At 47.9% G+C, this 23,743-nt stretch overlaps 1 protein-coding gene across 1 annotated transcript in view; it reads right to left on the bottom strand.

The window, feature by feature from the left end:
• The window catches only part of ABCC1 (ATP binding cassette subfamily C member 1 (ABCC1 blood group)), a 131,977-nt gene that overhangs the window by 72,385 nt on the left and 35,849 nt on the right, over positions 1-23,743 (bottom strand). The window contains exons 2-6 of the mRNA XM_068525219.1: positions 19,557-19,733; positions 16,625-16,750; positions 13,734-13,871; positions 12,401-12,526; positions 577-638 (exon numbers count right to left, since the gene is read on the bottom strand). Of these exons, the coding sequence (XP_068381320.1) occupies positions 577-638; positions 12,401-12,526; positions 13,734-13,871; positions 16,625-16,750; positions 19,557-19,733 (629 nt within the window). The remainder of the gene's footprint in view (positions 1-576; positions 639-12,400; positions 12,527-13,733; positions 13,872-16,624; positions 16,751-19,556; positions 19,734-23,743) is intronic.

Below are 23,743 nucleotides of genomic sequence, written 5' to 3'. Positions count from 1 at the left end.
ATAGTTAAGTAAGACAAATATTAAATTAAAAAAAAAAACACAATGTTTGTAAAAAAAGTTTATAAAGACAAGGAAAAACGCTTGCGGGTTGGGGGAGGGATTTTAATAATCCCCAGTAGGATGCTGACAATGTAAAGAAAAAAGTGTGCAAATAAAAGGAGGGCGAGAAGGGGGTGTGTTGAGCTGTGGACGGCGGCTGCCTCTGGTGCTCTGGTGCTGTTGGTCCACGCTCTTACCCGCTTTTCCTGCGGTGCACGGGCATTATTTTTCTCATGGGGGGAAACAATGCCAACGACAATAATTACACCTAATGCAAAAAAACAGCCAAATCCGAAGCTGAGCCAAGAGCGTGCAGCTGCTTGCCCAGGCCAAGCCGTCCACAGAGGTGCAAGCTGTTTAGGTTTATGCAATTTATCACATGAACGTGGGGTCAGGGTGAGTGTCTCTGAGACCCCAGCCCAGGGAAGGCACACTCAGGACATAGCCCCATCGGAAAGGGCAAGGGAGGAAGAGCAGGGGCCCTAGTGGCACAGTCATGGCCCAACGGCCGCCCGAGGTTTGGGGACCAGGACTTACCCTGTGATCCACCAGAAGGTGATCCTGGAAAGGAAGGAGGCACTGGATTCTGGGCAAGGATTCTAGTGGAGAGAAAGCACAGGGTGGGGAGCGAAGGGGAAATGAACGGTTAAACTTCTCATCTACGCCAGCTCTAGGCAGGGAGCAGCCAGCTGACTGCTCTTCCTCCCAGTGGACCAGCGGCCACTCTCATGCCACTGATTTTCACCCTGAAAGGGCTTCCCTCCTGAGCACCAGTGGCCTGGAAAGAAACACCTGGCAGCTCCTCCAGTTTTACCTGGCAACTGTTTCCTGAGTGTCTGCTATGTGTAAAAATGGTACAATGAGTCCCATACCTGCCTTATCTTACATCCCCACAGCAACCCAACAAACACGGCCCTACTGTTGTCCCTGCTTTAGTTCATTCATTTGTTCATTCAACAAATATTTACTGAGCATCTACAATGTGCCAGGCACTCAACAAGTTACTCATATCCTCACAGAATCTTAGGTGTGGTATTACTAGTATTCCTATTTCTTTCATTCATTCATTCATTCATTCACTCATTCAACAAATATTTTCTGAGCACCTACTATGTGCCTACCACCTGTACACAAATCTGAACAGACATAACCCTAAACCAGGGCAATAACACCACCTGTACACAAATCTGAACAGACATAACCCTAAACCAGGGCAATAACACCACCTGCTAACACTCTCTGCTAGCTAGCTCTGTTTTAAATGTTTTACACAAATTATCTCATTTAATCTGCATAACCACACTACGAAGTAGGTAAAAGCATCACCCTCATTTCATAGTTAAAGAAACTGAGGGGCAGAGAAATGAAAAGACTTGCCCGGGGTGCCAACAGCTAGAAGCAGTGGAGACAGAATGTGAGTCCCAAACAGTCAGGGTCCGGAGAGAGACATTAATCAAACGATCACGTGAACAAATACAAAACCACAAGTGTGACAAGACTCATACCCCGAAGGCAAGTCAATATTACCAGTGAGATCACTGGTATATCACTGGGCTGATCTAGTTGACAGAGGTCAGGGAAGGCACCCCTGAGGAAGATGGTCAAGCTGGGGTCTGAAGAGTGAGGAGAGGATAACTAAGTGAAGGGGAAAGGCAAGGCAGTCCCAGCAGAGCGACTAGTGTGTGCAAAGGCCCTGTGGTAGAGGGGAGCGTAGCCAGCTCCAGGAATCAAGAGGGGGCCTGCGTAGTCTACACTGGAGGCTGTGCTCAGTCTACGCTGGAGGCCACATAAGGGACTTTGGTCTCCATCCCAAGAGCAACAGGAAATCATCAACAGATTCTAAGCAAACTGAATCAAAGAACCTCTTTTCCAGAGCCACAAAGATGAGCTCCAGTTCAATGCCACACAGGCAAGGAACGGGTAATCAGCACAGAGCCTTTGAGACTGCACACAAGGGCCAATATGTTCAGGTCTAAATCCTGAAACACAAGTGTTAGCGTAGGTGGGGTCACCAGGGAGTGATAGGATCATTAGCCGAGGATGTTGCTCTGCGTTCCAGCATTTTGCAGAGAGAAGATGCTGGGGAGCCCCATGAGGGAACAAACACACTCTACCCAAGTGGTTGTCAACCCTGGCTGGGGGCACTCGAAAAGAAAATACCGTATCTGCCCCACCCCCCAGAGATTCTGATTTAGCTGGTTTTGGGGTGGGTCCAGGCACTTGAGTTTTTGTTTTTGTTTTTGTTTTCAACTCCCAGAGTCTCCTTGACCAAGTGGCTGGGCAGGAAATGTACAAGATAAGCCCAGAACATCTTGTCACACCTGACGGGAGGAGGGTTGGTAAAAGGCCTCAGAAGCAACCAGAAGTGGTTCCCACAAGCCCAGAAAGGGACCATTTGAGCTGCAATACAGATAGTAAGTCAAAAGGACTGAGACACATCACAAACGTTTAAATACACAAGTTCATCTTGATACTGGAAAAGAAGAAAAACCTCTTGGTGTCGCTGATGAAAAGATTCTAGTGAACCAAGTCGTTGTTTTGAAAACAGAAAAAAAGAAAGAAACAAGCATTTGTCTATGACACCACAGGGTGACTAAAGAGATGAGGAAGCGTCTTTGTATAAAATGGTCCCGCTAACAAATGAAGGAATGATATCACGTAAGAGGCTGCACCACTTTGCAACCATGGTGGATTTCTGGAATACTTGATGATATTAAAGAATTAGTATGTTTTTAGGCCATATAATGGTATTATTGTTGCACTGCTTAAAATCCTTATCTCTGAGATATCATTGTGGAAAGTTGGAGAAGGGTATACAGGAACTCTACCATTTTTGTAACTTTTTGTGAGTCAAGTTATTTCAAAATAAAATGTTATTAAAAATTCTTAATTCCTTATCTTTCAGAGATACATATTGAAATGTTTACATGCGATGCAGGGTAAATAGTCCATGGTGGTCATTATACCATGCTGTCCACATTTGTACACATTTGAAAGTTTCCATCATGAAAATCTTCCCCAGTGAGTCAAACAAGAAGCCTGGGCTGAGAACCACCAGGTTTCACTCTCGGGGCCGTGAGGCATGGGGAGGTTCCAGTCCTACCAGCCCGGGAATCACCTGGGGAGCTTTGTAAACACAGCTGCCGAGAGTCCCAGCCCAGACCAACTAGATCACTCTCTCTGGGGCTGGGGCCCTGGCACCAGGATGTCTTTAATCAGATGCAGCTGGCCCACAGACCTACATTCTAAACCAACCTAAAGCCAGATGGCCCTGGGTTCAAATCCCAGCTATGCCATTGTCTAGCTGAATGACCTTGGGCAAGTCCTTTCACCCCAAAGTCTCAGTCTTCGCATCTGGCAACTGGGAGCGGTCAGTCCCACTGCTCAGCCTACCTCATGGGACTGCAAGGAGGGACAAGTGGAATGAGGTCCATGGGACCTCATTTTTCCAACCTAAGGCCGCAGCATTATTCCTGGAGCAGGTGGTGGTATTTGCTTTGTAGGCTGGTTTTTCTTCCGGAAGTGGATGGGTTGTCAGGGAATCGCAAATACACTTCAACTACAGCCCAGTTCCCACCCACTGTAAAAAGCTAAGGTGCTGGCAGAGAAGGGGATGGGGGCGGGACACAGCTGGCAGTGACTCATTTATTTCTTAAGCAAAAAATGAGGGAGGATCTGCTTATACGCCAGGAGGTGGCTAAATACATCCAAGACTGAGCTACGCAGGAGAGACAGTGAGGTCCCGGCCCAGTACTGCCTCTCGCCTTGGAAGAGAGGGACCATAAGTAAACCAAGATGCAAATAAATATACAACTATACACGGTGAGAGCTGTGACAACAACAACAAAACAGGGTCCCGGCGGGGGTGGGAGCCAGGCGTGGGGGGCGTCCATGGGTGAAGCAACATGAAGCAAGGTGGTTAGAGGGAGGTTTGAATCCCAGCCCTGCCACTTACTAACTGAGGCGCCTGGGCCAAGTTACTCGGTGATGATGAGATTAAATGAGATAAAACCTGTGAAGTACTTGCGACAGCTCCTGGCACAGAGTAAAAGAAGCTCGAGCAATGACATTAGCAGTCTTAACGTGAATACTAATGGTAAACACAGTAACAAGTCCGCCATTTCCTGCAGACCGTGACACACCAAGAACTGTACCAGACGCTTCACATCACGGCTGGCAAAGTCAGGCCCACAGTCCGGCCACTTGCAAAATAGTTTTATGTGGACACGGCGATGCCCATTCATTTCCCTACTGTCCACGTCTGTTTCTGAGCTACAGTGGCAGAGCTGAGTACTTGCGACAGAGACCATGTGGTCTACGAAGACTAAAATATTTACTATCTGCCTCCTTACAGAAAAAGTTGGCTGACCCCTGCTTACCTCAGACCTCACGACACCAAAGATGGCGATTCTTAAGGGGAGGAACTAGAACTCAAATGCGGGCCTTCTGCCTCCAAATCCAGCCTTCTTTCAGTCTTGGCATCAACGCAGAGTCAGCCCTGCACAAAGACGCCCAGCCGCGGGGGCGAGTGGGGGCTGAAGTGCATCTGGTCCTGGGCCTGGGGGCGGCAGGACAGCATCGGCTGAAAGGACGCAGGGCCTTTCTCAAACTCATCCGCCCGGAGCGGGCCAGATGTCTTTTTCTAACCTGCACAAGGCCCAGTGCAAACTCTCAGGGTGTCAGGCTTATACACACAGGGGCCTCACAAATCCTGGCATTGCTTCAAAATCAGGCAAGCCCAGCTGTGGGTCAAGAACAAAGCAACCTAGACTTATCATGATCATTTCGTAAATGTATAGAAATGGCGAATCACTATGGTGTGTACCTGAAACTAACAGCATTGTAGGCCAATTATACTTTAAAAAAAAAAAAAAAAGGGACATGTAAACACAGAATTCAAACAAGTCTACAGTGAACAATATTTACAATTGTTATAATGATGCAAACACTAATTACTGATGTAATTTAAAGTATGATAAAATTGGGGGGAGAGGATGAGGAAGGAGAGGTGGAGTTATTCAATCTTCATCTCAACATTTATAAAGTTAAAAACTGCTCTTTTGGGCATTCCCTGGAGGTCCAGTGGTTAGGACTCCACACTTTCACTGCTGAGGGCCGGGGTTCAATCCCTGGTCGGGGAACTAAGATCTCACAAGCCATGCAGCGCAACCAAAAAAAAAAAACTGCTTTTTTCTTTTCCTTTTATTCTACCTGTATGAGAAAATAGATGTTATCAACTAAACCTATTGTGGTAATCGTTTCACAATACATGTAAATGAAACCATCAATGTTGTATACCTTAAACTTAATCAATGATGTACGTTGATTATTTCTCAATAAAACTGAAGAAGAAGAACGAAGCAACCTGTCGGCTGCGTAACTGAAGGTGAATTCATTCCCTTTATACCCAACTGTACCCAAATGGAGTCCTACCCCTAAGACCATAAGAAATGATGGCCCAGCAGGGAGAGACTAATCCTCACTCTGGCTAGTAAAAATCCCAGCCCCTGCGAGAAAATGCACCCTCCAGATGCAGTAAGGCTGGATCAGCAACATGAACACTTCAGTTTCTAATGTGCACAATCCAGGAGCCTCCTTAAGTTCGTCTCCCCAGCTCTCCTCCCTCCTCTGGATCCAGATACAGATGTTCAGATTATCAGAAGTCACATCGGGCAGAGAGCGGGTCCTGTCACCAGCACAGATAAGAAATTACATCAGTTTGGGAGCCGGTTTCTGGAAGTCCCTATCTGACATGAGAGGCCTCAAGTGATAACAGACGATTAGAGTTCTGAAGTAGTCAAGAACTGATAATTAAAGAAAGAAGGAAAGGGACTTCCCTGGTGGCACAGTGGTTAAGAATCCGCCTGCCAATGCAGGGGACACGGGTTCGAGCCCTGGTCCAGGAAGTTCCCACGCGCTGTGGAGCAACTAAGCCCACACGTCACAACTGCTGAGCCCGTGCTCTAGAGCCCTCAAGCCACAACTATTGAGCCCACATGCCGCAACTACTGAAGCCCGCGCGCCTTAGAGCCTGTGCTCCACGACAGGAGAAGCCACCGCGATGAGAAGCCCTCACACCACTATGAAGAGTAGCCTCCGCTCGCCGCAACTAGAGAAAGTCCACGCACAGCAACGAAGACCCAACGCAGCCAAAAATAAATTAATAAAATAAAATAAGAAAGAAGGGGAAAAAAAAAAAAAGGAGGTCGCTGGACAAGGATCCAGGCAGCGTTCCGTTCAACCAAAACCAAGCAGAACTTCTCGAGGTGGAAAAGACAGGGCTGCTGGCTGGGGGTTTCCTGGCCTCTGAGACTGGAGTAACTCCTGTCCCAGGAGGAAGGAGGATTATTAACTGATCCCCCATTTGGTTAGAAACAAGAATAATTCAGACAGGCCCTGGCTGAAAGCAGAGGAAGAGGAGCAGGGAGCTTCATGCAGAGAGCTGCATTCTTTGGCATCTCTACCTGGTGCAGGTAATTTGGCCTGAAACTATGAGGTTTAAACTAATTTGGTACACAGCCCCCAGGCACTGGTCCTCTGAGAACTGGTCACCCCGTGACCTCGCACGAGGCACTCTAAGGACCTTTGTCTGGGCCCTCAGCATTCTGGCCTTTCTGTCAGAAACTCTCTGGGTCCCCACCCACCTTTTCTGGTTCTGATTCTACTTTTAGTTCAGTTTTCTGCCAGTTACTCCAGCAGTAAGGGACGCGTGAGCAGCAGTGTAGCTCAGACCAGGGGTTCTGAAATCCGGCCCCATCACCAGCATCCACGGTGCCCGGGGGTTTGTTAAAAATAGAAAGGCTTAGGCCCCACCCAAACCGACTGACTCAGAAGCTCTGGGGGTGGGACCCGGCAATGATCTGTGCTTTAACAAGCCCTCCAGGTGATGCTGATGCAGGCTCAGATGTGAAGGGCTCACCGGGTGGAAGGACTCCCAATCCAGCCTTGTGAACTCAGGCGACACTACACCACCCTGAACCTCGGTGTCTTCATCTGTAAAATGGGGGGAGACTCACAGTTCCGCCTCAAAGTTGGGTTGCTGTGAAGATTAAATAAGTTAATTTTATTTATTAACACGAGGCTGCTATTATTATTATTGGTTGGAACCACCTAAACGTCCGACAGTAAGAAATCCGTTGGTACAGCATGTTACACTGGTGTTCTTTGTTGGCTCTGCCGCTTCTCAGCTGTGCAAAGCTCCTCCAGGCGCAGGACCACAATTTCTTCCACTGCGGCACACACGATGTGTGCTTTTCCCATGAACTTGTCCGATTTCTCTTCCTGGTTTTTGATGCTCTGCTACACACAGGGTCACTGTTCAGGCCAGCCTTCCTCTCAACCCGCCTGGACTCTCTCAATGGCTTTCCTAAGTGTCACCAGCCTCATGCATCCTCCTTTCAGCAAGAGGGATACTCCAAAACACTTCCAACCTGAGTGTGTCACCCCCCCCCCAGCTGAAAAACCTTCCATCAGATCAAAATTCTAAGTCCATATGGTGACACCCAATTCTACCCTTGATCTTTCATGCTCAGGTCCCTGGCCCCTGTGACCCAACCAAGCAGAAGTCCACGCAGTTCCCAAACACCCACAAGTTCCATCATACCGCTGGACCTCTGGACATGCTGCTTCCACCACCAGGAGCACCTTTCCCATCCACCCTCCAGCCTTCAAACTTACTGGCCTGACGGAGGCATCCCCTCCTCCGGATGCTGGCTCTGGCACCCCAGGCTGAGTTCAGGACTGCTCCTCGGGCACCCGCAGCCCCCAGCACTTCCCTGTCTTGGAACCCCACTGTCCATCCCGCAGCAGCAGCTTATTTGCCTGCCGCCTCCTCCTCCATCTCTCCTAAGGGGTGGTCAATGTCTGTTCGTTTCTAGGTACTCCGAGCCCAGCGGAGCCCCCGGCACAACACCGAATCACTAAATGGCCGAAAGCGTAACGGAGAGAGGAATTAAAAATGGAGTTTTCGATGCTCTCATTAACAGTCTAGGCCCAGCAGTTGCCTCTGGGCTGCAAGGGGTAGAGACTGACCATGAAGGGGCAGGAGGGGACTTTCTGGGGTCCTGGGAATGTTCTGTATCTCAATAGGGGTTTGAGTTACTCATTTGTCAGCACTCATCAAATGGTAACTTAAGATTCAGGAATGTCACTATGTAAATTTACTTTAAAAAAAAAAAAAAAAAAAAAAAAACGAACCATAAAGAGATATTGAGCTCTGGCTAATGATTTGCACAGTGAACTGTGTGAATGAAGGATACTAATGTATTTCAAGGTGACTTTTAAATACCAAAAATCTTAGCCGGCTGGCTGGCTAGACAGATTTGTGATAAAGCAAATTTAGCAAAATGTTAACTTGTAGAATACAGTTGGTGGGTAGATGGGGAGTACTCGCTGTGTCTTTCAACTTTTCTGTAGATTTGAAATGTTCATAGCAAAATATGAACAGGATTAAAAATACCTCTTACACCAAATGAGCTGAGCAGTTTTTAAGAATTTGCTAAACCGGTGCTTTTCAACCATGAACCACCCCAGGGATCTGGTGAAAATGAGATCCTGACTCAACACGGACTTGGCAGGCCTGAAACTCTGCAGTTCTAATGAGCAGCTGAGGGATGCTGATGCCGCCGGTCTGAGGACCCCACTTTGAGAAGTGAGGGCCTACTGTCCGCCACATTTGCCCCTGATGCCCCCAACTGCCAATGGCAACCCCCTCCCTGCACCCTAAGCAGCAGCCTCAGGGCCAGCAAGATAAAAGGACTAGAGGCCGGGGACAGGTGACAGCCTCAGAAAGCCTGCGAGGCCCACTCAGCCCGGCCCCACTTGATGCACCGAGGGGAGCAGCCCTGCCAGGAAGCAGGGCCAGGACACAGCTCTGAGTCACACATCAGGCCCGGGGCCAGCTGGGGAGGACGGCAGCTTGGTGACTCAGCAGGGGGGAGAAGGTCAGCACTGCCGGCCCCCATGCTGGCCCCGCCTGACCCTGGGCTTGGCTGACTGCTCGCTCTGAGGACAGGTGACATGTGACTGCTGCTCTGAGGGCGGGACAGCGACAGGGACCGGACTCACCCCGTCTTCCAGGCTCCACTGTGATGCGAGCCCTGAGGGTGACGGGGGGACAGCAGAAGTGACACCTAGCAGTGTCCTCCTCCCCAGATCACAGGCCTCCGTTCCGGGGCAGGGAGGGGGGTGCAGCCAGCATCAAATCGAGCCTCAACCCATTTTCAAGAACAGGACACAGAGGTCTTGAAAGGAGAAGCGACTTGCCCAAAGTCAGATCCAAAAGTCACATAACCTGATTCCCAGCCTTCATCTCAACTGTAGTCACACAGTCTGCTGACCTGCTTAACGAGACCATAGCTTCCTGGGGGCATGCAGTAGATGGTATTTTCCAAAGTTGGCCAGGCATCACTTGCCATCTCACACGCTCTTCTTACAGTGAGACCTGGCCGCTCCCCCATCTAGAGGTGGGGGCCTGTGTGCGCCCACCCCTTGCACCCAGAAGACCTTCGTGGTTGCCTCAATCAGAAGAGGGTGGCAGGAGTGACTCTATGTGACTCCGGGACTGGGTCCTAAAAGGTGACACAGCTTCCACCTCGTGCGCGCTCACTCTTAAGAGACCAGCCGCCACGCTGTGAGGAAGCCCAGGCAGCTCGGGGAGACCAGGTGGGGCTGTCAACCCTGGCTGAGGCTCCAGCCAGAGGCCAACACGCTAACCACCCGACACGTGAGCAAGGACCCTGAGTGAAAACCATGCAGCTGAGCCCAGCCAATGCCCGGGCCTGTGACACATAACAAAGTACTGTTGCTGTTTTATGCCACTAAATTCAGGGTGGTTTGTTATGGAGTAACAGATAAGCGTAGCAGGGCATGGACCACACTTTTTCACATACTGCTGTGTCCCCAGAACCAAGCGCAGTATAAAAACGGTGCTTAATAAATATCTATTGGAAGAATAAACGGGACACAGGTGAAATTAAAGCCCAGGGTCTGCCTGACTCCAAAATGAGGCTCTCCTTCCATTACCATGTTGCCTCCACCATCAGATTCAGGCTGTAAGTCAAGACAACCTCTCTGAGCCTCAATTCCCACAAGAGAAAAAGAACAGCTGGGAGAAGAGTCGGGGTACCTGGGCAGAGAAGGTCCCACACCCCAGAACTGCAGAAAGCACAATGGGAGGAGGAAGGCAGCTCTGTGAGACACCCCGATGCACACACACCCAGGAAAGAAGAGACAGGAATTCTATCCAGATCCCAGAGGGGACCAGAAATCAGAAATTCCCCATAAAGCATCAGGGACCGTCCACTGGGAGAGGCTGCTTCCCAGGCCCCACAGGGAGCCTGAAGAGTCAGGAGATCCCCACGTGGGCCTGTCTGCCTCCCCCGGGCTCGGTTTACCCCCAGAGCACTCCAGGGTCTGCAGTCACTCAGGGGGGTATGACTTGTTCCGTGCGATCCCCGTCTCCACAGAACAGCCTGACATCTAATGTTTCTGATGGGGACACGGCACTGTCACACACCCACACCCGTGCATACAAACACTGACGAATAGCAGACATGAGGGCCGGAGACATCTTAGCTCCTCTGTGCCAGGCAGGGGCTGGATCCCCTGGGTGTTCATGCATGGCTGCTGCCCTTGTGAACTTTATACACGTGCAAAACACACTCACATGAACACACAAAAACACACACATGCACACACTCATACACATCTACATGCAAAACATGTAAACATAAATATGTGCATGCACGTACACACACCACACGCACACACACCTGTGTGCACAAACACACATAAATACACACATTCACAGACACACATACACACTTTTCTAATTTCTTCAACCCAGCTCCCCCCAGAGCAGGGAGATGAGAAAATGAGGCCTCTCCGAACACACTCGAGGGCACGGGTTTCTGAAGCTCACACTGGGAGCATCCGTTGCCTCCTCCAGGCTGGTGCCCCATAGGTCCTTTCATCACCCACAAAAGCAGCCTCAACCTTTTGCTGAGGTTCAGGCCAAACCCAGCAGAACCACAGCTGAAAACTGCTCCCACTGCAATTTCGTCCGTTAGCAGCTGACTAACCATGAACAAAGCAACAAATGAATGCTCCAAAGGCTTCCCATCCCTCTCAGAATAAAATCCAAACAGCCCACCCGGCCCATAGGTGACTGTCCCAGCTCTCAGAGGCCATCCCTCAACCCCCTCCTGCCTCTCGCTTCTCCAGCCGCACTGGCCTTTCCTGCTGTTCCGGCGACATTCACGGCAGCTCTGCCCCAGGGCCTTTGCACTTGCCACCCCTCTGCCTGGAACCTCTTCCCCTGGGTATCTGCTTGCCTGGCTCCCTCGCTCCTTCAGGTCTCTGCTCCAATGAGGTTTCCTGGGGGGTGGGGGGGGGGCTTCCCTGATGGCTTTTATCAAAACCACACACGACCCCAAACCATCATCTCCACCTCCTTTCCCCACTTTCTTCTTCCCAGGCTTTACCACCACCTGACTGATAGGATATATACTTGGCTCCTGGGTTACTGTTTGTGCCCCTGCCCGTGAAAACACAAACCTCAAGTGGCAATAACTCTGCTTTATTCACTGCCACAGCCCTGTGTCCAGATTGGGGCCTGGCACTCGGCACTAGACAGAAGGAGGGAAGAAAGAAAGGGGAGGAGTGAGGAAGGCAAAGAGGATGGACGGAGGCAGAGAGGGAAAAAGAAGACAGGCAAGGGTGATAAATAACCGTGTTCACTTTCCTGCTACCAGCAGAAGGGCGGCCATCCCCACCCTGCCCACTCAGATCCTTCTACACAAGCAGGATTTCCCTCAAGCGGACGGAAGAGACCCAGGATCTCAAACTCAAACCCCCCAGGGGCCAGGCACGTACGTAGGTGAGGGAAGCAAGACTGTCTAATGAAGCAGGGAGTGGTGAGGACTGAGGTAGGAAACCAAGGCAATGCTCCTCAAATCTGGCCAACCGCTGCCATGTGGGATAACAGTCCTACTGCTGCCAGAACTTCACATTTTTCTAGAAAATCTGGACAGTTAGAACTTATATGAAATTTCCTGATTTTTAAAAGTTCACTCGCACTGTCTAAAACCACTACGCCAACCAAATGAGACAACGGGCTGGAAAGCACAGCAGTTAACAACTATGAATCAGATTCCCTCCTTAAATCCCCCGAGCCACGTCTATGGCTCAGTTTTTCCATCGGTAGAGTGGAGAGGATAATGTCACGTATCGCCAGGTGTTCAGGGAAGACAGAAGGAGCTCCTAGATGGACAATACTGGCTCAAATCAACGTTAGCTGGCACTGTGTATTCTCTCTTGCACACACACATGCACACACACGTGTCTCTGTGAGCACACTTACGGGATCGTGGATGGTTTCGGAGAACAGCGGTGAGCGGTCTGAGAAGCAGGACAACACAAGCTGGATCAGTACGAGGGAAAAGTAAATGTAGAAAGTGACATCGCGAAAGACGTCAACTTGGGCATCCTGAACAAGAGGGAGGGAAGGAGGAAGAAAAGATCACTTTCTGGAAGCAACCTGCGGAGGCCGGGGGAGCAGACAGCAGAAGGCCCACTCTCTCAGCCTGCAGGCCTGACGGCAAGCTTTCCCACCCTGACCCTACCCCCTGCAAGATAACAGAAGACAAGCAGTTACGTCACAGTGTGGTCCACACTGCCTGGTCCAGGCAGCCGACACGGGGGAGGAGCCCCAGGCTTGGGAGTAGAACAGACCTACCTTCAAGGCCTGACCCTGCTCATTCTGGCCGTGGGACTTCGTCTACTTACTTAACCTCTCTGTGCCTCAGTTTCCCCATCTACAAACAGACCAGTGGTTCTCAAGTGTGGGTGACTTTGCCTCCCAGGGAACATCTGGTAGTGTCTAGAGACACTTCTGTTCAGGAGCGGGAGGCTACTGGCACTGCCCCAAACATCCGACAACCACAGGACAGCCCCACAAAACAAAGATGTCTCGGGCCCCAAGTGTCAATTAGTGCTGAAGCTGAGAGACCCTGTCAGGGTAATTGTGAGAAGCCAGTAAGATTATTCACGGAAATGACTCAGTCCCCGGCCTGGCACTTTGAAAACACCAACTCAATAAATGTCAGCTGCCATCACTATTAAAGACTGCCTGAAATGTACACTGCAGGTGCTCAATAAACATTCAGTTACTCTTCCTTCCTTTGCCTGATGCCAGTTCCTGATTAGCCCGAAGGTGACAGGGAACAACGTGACAGTCTGAAAGAGCACGCTCTTCAGAATCCTTAGGAGCAGCGGATGGCAGCCAACGAGAGCCACTTCCCAGCCAGAGCAGCACCAAGGCAACGTGGGGACGAGTCTAGGGTCCCCAAGGAGCCACCACTCTGCAAACACTGCTCCCTGCTCCGCTCTGTTCCAGACAATAGACACCGAGAGCCAACTTGCCTGGCTGTTACCGCTGACAGAGGCTCAAAGGGTGGTGTGTATCTGCCCGCAGCTCCTGCCCCTGAGAGCTACACAGACACATGGGGCCCTGAGGAAAGAAGATTCTAGAACAAAGGTTGCACAGGCGAGGGAAATCCTCAGGAAAGAAGCTAGGCCCATGCAGTAGCCATCCCCTGGTTCCCATGGAAACGCACGGTTTCCACAAAAGCCAGAAGGAACAAGCATCTTCCAGGAGACGCTGACGGAAGACGCAAAATGAGGCCACCACTTACCTCTTTTAAGGCAGTCATGATTTTGGATCTCAGGATGGCCAGGGCACACAGTAGGGCTATAAGCCAGAAAGTGAGCATGATCCCTGAGGACTGGACTCCCCTCCTTCTCTCGATCTGAATTAAAAAGGTAGCAAGCAGCTGGAAGAGAAAAGCATACAACGGGAGTCGCCAGGAGAAGGCCAGGCTCCCAAGGCTCCCACAGTCCAAAGCCTGGCAGATGCACGGCCTGGAGGAGGGCTGCTGTCGGGCCAGTGGGAAGCACTGGGAACAGCCTGGGAAGGACCTGGCTCCAGTCCCAGCTCTGCTCTCGCCTTGCTGGGTGACCCTGGGCAAGTCACCGAACCTCTCTGAGCCTCTGCTGCCTTGTCTGCAAAATGGGGATGGTAACAGTATCCAACTCGAGAGCTGTGGGAATCTAACAGACCAGGTACAGACCCAGGACAGGATGGAAATGTCGGGGGAAAGCTCAGTTTACGACAGAGATCGGCACACTTTTTCTTAAAGGACTGGATTTAGGCTTTGTGGGCCATGGAGTTTCTTTCACAACTACTCAATTCTGCACTGCAGTGTGAAAGCAGCCTTAGACGATACATGAAAGAGTGGACACGGCTGTGTACCAATAAAACTTTATTTACAAAAACAGGTGGCAGGCTGACCCTCGACTTAGATCAGGAAATCCAGCCCTGATGCTGACTGGCTCTTGTGCCTTGGGCAGCAGTGGTAACTGCTCCCCTTTATTGAGCTTCTCTTATCTCCGCCGCATAGGAGGCATTCACACGCACCGACTCGGTGCAGCCTGTTTTCAACTGTTTTCAACCCCAGTTTGCAGATCAGGAAACTTACTTAACCTGCTACTGTCACATGCCTGTCTTCAGGAAACTTCATTAGAACAACCGTGGTGGGCGGATTGGGATTTTATTTCATTCCTGATACCCGGAGCTATGACTTCCGTTTTACATGTGACTTAGAGATCAGGAAGAGAAAATAAACAATGAAACTGTGTTTCCTTGAAAGAAGGAAATGCCACGGCCATTCCCCAGACAGGCGGCCCTCTGGAGGCAGACCCCAACGCCAGTCACAGTCACGAACCTGACTCCCGTGGAGCTACGGGCACCGAGGGCACCTCCCCTCAGCCCCCAGCTGCTTGAGCCAGAGACACGTCTGTCTGTCCTCATCTGTCCTCCTCGGTCCCCCATCTCCCTCACCCCCTGCATCTATCCATCAGCAACTCACACTGGCTCTGCCACCAAGGCCCGCCCTCAGCTTACCTGCTGCTCACCCTGGTCTCAGCCTCCATCCCCTTATGCCAGATGACCCCCTACTGGCCTCCCAGCTTCCACTCCTGCCCCACAATCCATTCTCCACTTGGAGGCCACGGTCAGCTCTTAAATATGCACAGCCTGGCATGCCCTTGCTCAGAACCTTTGCCTTTAGGACTGGGGGGTTTTAACCTCGGGTCCAAGGACAGGCTCTGGATAGAACCCAGGGGTCCATGAACTTAGATGGGAAACAATTACAGCTTCACTTTCCCTCATTAGCACCACCAATGACACGTGAAAGCAACAAACCACAATGGCATCAGCAGTGCCTGGGGCTCTGTCACCATTAGAAATCGTATCTGAAAATAGACAGCTGAAGGGACTTCCCTGGCGGTCCAGTGGTTAAGACTCCGCACTTCCACTGCAGGGGGCACGGGTTCGATCCCTAGTTGGGGAACTAAGATCCTGCATGCTGCATGGCGGCGGCCAAAAAAAAAAGTACCTGAAGATGTCTCTATCATGTATGGTCAATCGCTATTTGGAAATTAAGGAAGCGTCAGTCACAGCTGCTGGTAGGTCTTGATTTGAAATGCATTCATAAAGAAGCACATATATTTTTATTTTGCTTTTTAATCTTTTGATAACTGTGATTAAAGATAACTGGTTTCCCAGCCCAAATGTCCTGCACCCAAAGAATGGATAAACAGTGCATGCGGAATCCATACAATCAAACACGCTGAGCAACTTTAAAAAAAAAAAAAAAAAAAGATCTTTGGAACCGCAGGGCCTGAGAAGTCAGACTCAAACTGCTCCAGCCTTCATGGTTCCATTCACATGACATTCTGGAAAAGGCAAAGCGATAGGGGCAGAAACACAGCAGCAGCAGCTGGGCAGGGGGCGGGGTAAGAGGTGGAGAGAAGGGCTGGGGCGGCACCAGGGGAACTTTTGGGGGTGATGGAGCTGTTCCATAGCTTGATTGTGGACATGGTACTCACCTGACAATATTTGTTTATCAAAACTCATGAATTTTTCAAGGAAAAAAGTGAATTTTACCCTATGTAAATTAAACCTCAAGTAAAAATATAAATGTACATCACAAAATCTTCATATGTATACATATGTAGGATTGGTTTCCTTTGTAAGCCTATGTGTTCTATGATTATTCTGAGAAGGAGACCAGATTGGCAAAGAAGAAAGGGGTCCATGGCACAAAAAAGGTTTAGAACCCACCTTCAGGAATGAAAAACAAGACAAAACCCACTAACCCTGAAGCTCGAGGTTCTCTGGGGTCAGCCCTCTGCCCTTCCTGCCATTCCTGCTCCCCTGCTCTCCCCTCCTTACTGTCTCTGCCCCAGCCACACAGGCCAACTCTCACTCTCTCCCTCCGACCCCAGGACTTTTGCACATGCTATTCTCTCCAACTGGATCATCCTCTGCCTCCAGCCCCTTCAACTTTTTAACATCCTGCTCATCCTTTAGGCCTCAGCCCCATCATCCCTTCCTCCCTACCCCCCACAAGACCACATCAAATTCACCTAACACAGCTGTATTTCTGGATTTCTACTGTGAGATCATTTCATTTCTAAATGCCAGCCACTACTTTTGGTCTCCACAGTGCCAGCCCCTACTTACCATGGTGATGCCCAAGAGGGTTGGGCTGACCAGAAACACTGGGGCCAGGAGCTTGCCCAAACTTCTTTCCCAGAAAGAGTAGAAGAGGTCTGCCCAGCAGACAATCCATAGCAAAAATCCCAAGGCCTGGAAGAGAAGTACATACACATCTTACAACGGACAGCAACGGAACTTCCCCCAGCACCTGTGCAAACATCTCAGCCTTGGGGGCACCAGCCACCCCCTAAACCATCAGCTGTGGTCTTCAGATACAGCATGTATCCTCTGGAACACAAACAAGCCCTAGGTAGGGTGAGCCAGCACCTGGGCTGTCCCACACTGGTCTGTATCTCTCCTGCACCACAGGCACAACTCTGTGTGGTCACTATTCTCCCCAGCACCTGAAAACGCAAGTCTCTGGCTTATCTACATCTGTAACCCCAGCAGCCTGCACAGGGCACCTCTCAGGATGACCATTCATCTGACAATATTCATCCAACCAAAATTTACTGGGGTCCTACTGTGGGCCACATACTTACCAAGGTGCCAAGGATACAACAGAATAAAACAGACAGAAGTCGCTGCCTTCATGGAGCTGCGATTCCAGTGGAAGGAAACAGGCAAGAAACAAACTGAAAATTACATACTATAATGCCAGAAAGGAGTAAGTAATACAAGGAGGAATAAAACAGGTAAGATAGGGTGGTCAGAGAAGGCCTCTCCCATCAGGTGACATCTGGGTAAACAGCCAACCGTGACTATTTGAGGGAAAGAACAATTCAGGCAGAGGGCAAGTGCAAAGGTCCTGAGGTAGGAATGTGTTCGGTAAGGTTGCGGCTGCTGTGGCATGAGCCGTGGGTGTGGTAGGAGACGGCTGAAGAGGAGCCTGGAGCCAGACCAAGCGGGGCCACTGTGAGGACGTCCAGGTTTTATTCCCTATAATGAGAAGCCACTAGAGGCTTTTTGAGCAAGGCACGGATAAAATCTCATTTACATTTTAAAGGGAGATGTTGTTCCCCAAAAGAAGCACGAAGCACTTCCAGAAGTCTAAGAGGAAGACATCAGATCCAGCTGAGGATAGGGGAGCAGACAGCATGTTGAGATAGGCTTGGATTGTGGTGTGAACGAGACAGGTTTGGACAACGGTCTTATAGGCAAGGGGAGAGCTGCAGTAAAATCCTCAAGTTTTCCTGTTTGCCAAGGGCTTATGGAAATAAATTTTGGGAAATGTGGCTTAAAAAAGGACTGAGACACATGGTAAGTCAAGAGGAGAAAGTGGAATGAAGAGCAGGTATATATATGCCCTTCACGTGTCTCCCCCAGAAAGCTCATCCTTACGAGGGGAAAACCAGCACCTGCACAGTGGAGAAACCAGACACGCTGACCAGAGGAACAAAATTAAGCCGATCAACGAGGGGCAGATGGACACCATGCGGCCTTAGATGTAACCAGAGAAGGACCCCACATCCCTGTTGTAGTTTTCCAGCCAGACAGGCATTACCTGAATCGAACCAGGAGGGAACATCGTCCCAATGCCCAAGTTGAGGAACTGACTCTAAACTAACTGGCCCACGCGCTCCAAATATGCCAATGTCATAAAACACAAAGAAAGGTGAAAAGTTCTTCCAAAATTACAGAAAAATAAAGAGTGTGACTAGATGCAACGCATGACCTTGAACTGGGGGGAGGGGGAGGGGTGCTAGAAAGGACAGTATTGGGACAAGTGACAAAAGTGGAATATACACAGTAGGTTTTTTTTTAAAGTACTGTGTCCATGTTAAATTTCCTGAATTTACTGTACTGTTGTTATATAAGAGAATATCCCTGTTTTGAGAAGAGATACACTGAAGAATCACAGGCGTGGTGGATGCTAGCTTTTCTCAAATGATTCCGAAAAAAATAAATAATACATGTATATGGAGAGAGCAAAAGAGAAGGATGAGGTTAAAATGTTAAATGTGGCAAAATGTTAAAAATCGGTGACTATGAGTAACGGGTATACAGGGCTGGGGGAGTGCTTAGTATCATCCTTGCAACTTTTCTATAGTTTGAAACTATTTCAAGATAAAAACTTTTTTTAAATTAAAAAGACATCCTTGGGACTTCCCTGGTGGTCCAGTGATAAAGAATCCGCCTTACAATGCAGAGGATGCGGGTTCGATCCCTGGTCAGGGAACTAAGATCCCACATGCCAAGGGGCAATTAAGTCCATGCGCCACAACTAGAGCCCGTGTGCCGCAAACTACAGAGCCCATGCTCCCTGGAACCCGCACGTCACAACTACAGAGCCCATGCACCCTGGAGCCCACGCACCACAACAAAGAGCCCGCATGCCTCAACGAAGATCCCGTGTGCCACAACTAAGACCTGACACAGCCAAAAATAAATAAAATAAATAAATAAATAATAAAAAAATCTTTAAAAAAAAAAATAAAAAGACATCCTTGGTCAGGGAGGAAGACCTCCGGATAATCTCGTGAGATAGATCCTATCACCCCCGCTATAATCATGGGAGAACTGAGGCTCAGGGAAGTTAAGAAATGTGCTCAAAGAAAAAACTTTCTTTCCATTTCTTTGATTTTGTTCCTATACAAGATGGTGGATGTTCACAAAACTTACTGTGATAATCATTTCACGATGTAAGTCAAATCATTATGCTGTATACTTAAACGTACACAGTGCTGCATGTCTATTGTATCTCAATAAAACTGGAAGGAAAAAAGAAATTTGCTCAAAGTCACACAGCTAGTAAGTGGCAGAGCCGATATCTGAACCCACGTCTGAACTCAGAGCCCCAGCCTTTATCCACCACATTATTATTCTGTCTCCCAGTAAAAGGAACTCAGGGCCAATTAAGCAGAAGGAACATGTCAGTTTTCACAACCACCATTCCCCACCCCAGCACACACACACCCACAACACACACGTCAGGATAAACTCCCACGTGACTTACAGTTTTGGCTTTGTTGAGATGTGTCATCTGAATGTAGCCCCGGTCATGGCGGGACACATAGAGGAAGTAGAAGGGGAAGCAGGCCCAAAGGTAAGAGCAAGGCACCCACACGAGGACGGTGTTCTGAAAGCACTTGGTGAAGTCGGGGTTGCTGGTGTTCCACGTGACATTCCACTCCTGAGGACACAAACAGGCACAGGTCAACAGGACGTCCCCAAGAGCTTGGACAAGGGGCCCATGAAGAGTTCAAAACTAGCTGCCATGGGATTTAAGAACAACGAGGCCCTCCCAGGCAGAACAGACAAACTGGAAAGATTAGTAGCCAGAAAGACTCCAAACAAGGAGTGACGAACAAAGGTATGTCTCATCTCACCTAACGGACAAGTTCTGGGACCTGTGGTAAGTTCCATTATTGTACAAAAGATGGAGACTGCCATTTAAAGGAATCCTGAAGGGTATTCTGTAAACTGACACGTCGTTTAGTCATATAAATCATTCCTACTTTACAATCTTGTGAATTAAGAGCTTTCTACTATTCTTCTTCATTATCATCACCATGGTCCCCATATCACTGCCATCAATGTCATCAGCATCACCACTACTGTGATCACTTTCATCAGCACCATCAGCATGGCCACCATCATCACCATCATCACCATCACGATCACTTTCATCAGCACCATCAGCATGGCCACCATCATCACCACCACCTTCACCACCTTCAGCAGCAGCAGTAGCAGCACGGATAACATCCAAATTGCAGTTCTATGTTCTAGGCCCTATTCTAAGTCCTTTATATGTATTATCTCCTTTAATTCTATAATTACTTTATCATTCCTTTTTCAGGAGGGAAAACTAAGGCACAGAGAGGTTCAGTGATTTGCCCAGTATCTCACAGTTCGTAAGATCTGGAGCCAAACTCAAACTCAGGGAATTCAGCTCTGGAGTTCCTGCATTTAACCACTAAGTTATCCAGCCTCAGAAACAAATTTGTTTCAATTACTTTTAATTTTTTAACAAGCTACCTGTATTTCACTAGAGACACACCAAATAGATAAGTAGATAGATACATACATAAACAGACCACGTATATCTATATCTGCCCAAGAATAAACTTCAGACTTCCGCAGTGGAAAATTTAATTCAAGTCCTGATCTGACCACTGAACCATTATACAACTTTGGGAAAAGTTATTACCCTATCTTGGGGTCTCAATTTCCTATCTCTACCATAATTAGGTGGGATGAAATTAGAGGTCTGAAACAGGTGGCTCCCAGGCTGATGTGGCTCGCAGATGGTTTGTTGTACTGTTGTTGGTGTTTTAAGCATGCTTTTTTTTTTTAAAAAATCTTATGTTAGCTGTCAACATTTAAAAATTAGGAAATTTCATGTAAAAACTGGATTCCAGTGTCTCTTTTAAAAAATCAGAAAATCTGGCAGCACTGGGCCCATATTCCAACCTTACAACCATTGGGAGGAGCCAGAAGTAGCCAGTCTTTGGATAAGGTCCATGCGGTCCAGCTGGCCAGTCCTCATGCAGCCCCCTCCCCCCAGCACTCTCTCCCCACCACTGGATGATGCGCTCTCCAGACACGTCCAGACAGCTCCGGTTCCAACAGCCTTCCCAAAATCAGATAAGTGAAACCAACAAGGAACTCCAAGGAACCTGGATTCTTACAACTCCATGCAAGTTTTAAAGCCACATCAAAGAACTTTACAGAAGAGAAAGTGATGGGAACAAGCAGACCATTTATTTCACTTAAAGATACATTTGATGATCAATCAAAATATATGTTCCGAGTTTTTCAAAAGAGTTGTGCACAACACTGTGAGGATACTTAATGCTACTGAAGTGTACACTTAAAAATGGTTAAGATGGTTAAAAAAAAGGATTTGACTTGAAAAAGAGGGAGAGAGAGAGAAAGACCTAGGTATTAAGTACCCAAACTGGTTCTTCAGAGGTTTAATTATTCTATGATAGAAATGGTTATTTTTCCAGAACAAAGAACAAGGAATCATTGAAAAGTAAACTTTAAAAAGTCAACATACACAAAGGGATTAAGCCAGGAAACTTCTAGACACAAAGAAACCCTTAAAAGGACAAAGGTCATACCTCTGGACTTGGGCACTGGAAGACAGCCTTGGAAATAAGAATGAGCATGGAGAGGAGTAGTTTATGTCAAAGACTATTTTAATTGGTTTCACACCACTTATTCTTTTTTTTTTTAAACATCTTTATTGGAGTATAATTGCTTTACAATGGTGTGTTAGTTTCTGCTTTATAACAAAGTGAATCAGTTATACATATACATATGTTCCCATATCTCTTCCCTCTTGCGTCTCCCTCCCTCCCACCCTCCCTATCCCACCCCTCTAGGTGGTCACAAAGCACCGAGCTGATCTCCCTGTGCTATGCGGCTGCTTCCCACTAGCTATCTATCTTACATTTGGTAGTGTATATATGTCCATGCCACTCTCTCACCCTGTCACATCTTACCCCTCCCTCTCCCCATATCCTCAAGTCCATTCTCTAGTAGGTCTGTGTCTTTATTCCTGTCTTGTCACTAGGTTCTTCATGACCTTTTTTTTTTTTTTCCTTAGATTCCATATATATGTGTTAGCATACTGTATTTGTTTTTCTCCTTCTGACTTACTTCACTCTGTATGACAGACTCTAACTCCATCTCCCTCACTACAAATAACTCCATTTCGTTTCTTTTTATGGCTGAGTAATATTCCATTGTATATATGTGCCACATCTTCTTTATCCATTCATCCGATGATGGACACTTAGGTTGCTTCCATGTCCTGGCTATTGTAAATAGAGCTGCAATGAACATTTTGGTACATGACTCTTTTTGAATTATGGTTTTCTCAGGGTATATGCCCAGTAGTGGGATTGCTGGGTCGTATGGTAGTTCTATTTTTAGTTTTTTAAGGAACCTCCATACTGTTCTCCATAGTGGCTGTATCAATTTACATTCCCACCAACAGTGCAAGAGTGTTCCCTTTTCTCCACACCCTCTCCAGCATTAATTGTTTCTAGATTTTTTGATGATGGCCACTCTGACCGGTGTGAAATGATATCTCATTGTAGTTTTTATTTGCATTTCTCTAATGATTAATGATGTTGAGCATTCTTTCATGTGTCTGTTGGCAATCTGTATATCTTCTTTGGAGAAATGTCTATTTAGATCTTCTGCCCATTTTTGGATTGGGCTGTTTGTTTTTTTGTTATTGAGCTGCATGAGCTGCTTGTAAATCTTGGAGATTAATCCTTTGTCAGTTGCTTCATTTGCAAGTATTTTCTCCCATTCTGAGGGTTGTCTTTTGGTCTTGTTTATGGTTTCCTTTGCTGTGCAAAAGCTTTTAAGTTTCATTAGGTCCCATTTGTTTATTTGTGTTTTTATTTCCATTTCTCTAGGAGGTGAGTCAAAAAGGATCTTGCTGTGATTTATGTCATAGAGTGTTCTGCCTATGTTTTCTTCTAAGAGTTTTATAGTGTCTGGCCTTACACTTAGGTCTTTAATCCATTTTGAGTTTATTTTTGTGTATGGTGTCAGGGAGTGTTCTAATTTCATACTTTTACATGTACCTGTCCAGTTTTCCCAGCACCACTTATTGAAGAGGCTGTCTTTTCTCCACTGTATATGCTTGCCTCCTTTATCAAAGATAAGGTGACCATATGTGCATGGGTTTATCTCTGGGCTTTCTATCCTGTTCCATTGATCTATGTTTCTGTTTTTGTGCCAGTACCAAACTGTCTTGATTACTGTAGCTTTGTAATATAGTCTGAAGTCAGGGAGCCTGATTCCTCCAGCTCCATTTTTCGTTCTCAAGATTGCTTTGGCTATTCGGGGTCTTTTGTGTTTCCATACAAATTGGTGATGGTGAAAATGGGGATTAAACTGTTGGTGGTTATTATATACAAAGCAGTTTCTGGGCAGTTGCCAGAAAAAGCTCATTCCAAAGGCATCTGCCTTTCTAGTAAGAAAAGAATGCTGGGACTTAATATACACAGTTAGGTATACAAGAAGCTCGGTTCCTATGTGAATCAATTCAATAACCTGATCCTTACCCCAACTATTCCTTGCCTGGAATCCTGCAGTAGCTTTCTAGCCATTCACTGCTTCCAGCCCCTCCGGGCCCCACTTAGTCCTCCCCACTACAGCCAAATTTATCTTATT

The sequence above is a fragment of the Eschrichtius robustus genome, chromosome 16, assembly GCF_028021215.1.
Source record: "Eschrichtius robustus isolate mEscRob2 chromosome 16, mEscRob2.pri, whole genome shotgun sequence".
Taxonomy (NCBI): Eukaryota; Metazoa; Chordata; class Mammalia; order Artiodactyla; family Eschrichtiidae; genus Eschrichtius; species Eschrichtius robustus.
The sequence above is the reverse complement of the archived record's forward strand: the minus strand, read 5'-3'. Positions and strand labels throughout refer to the sequence as shown.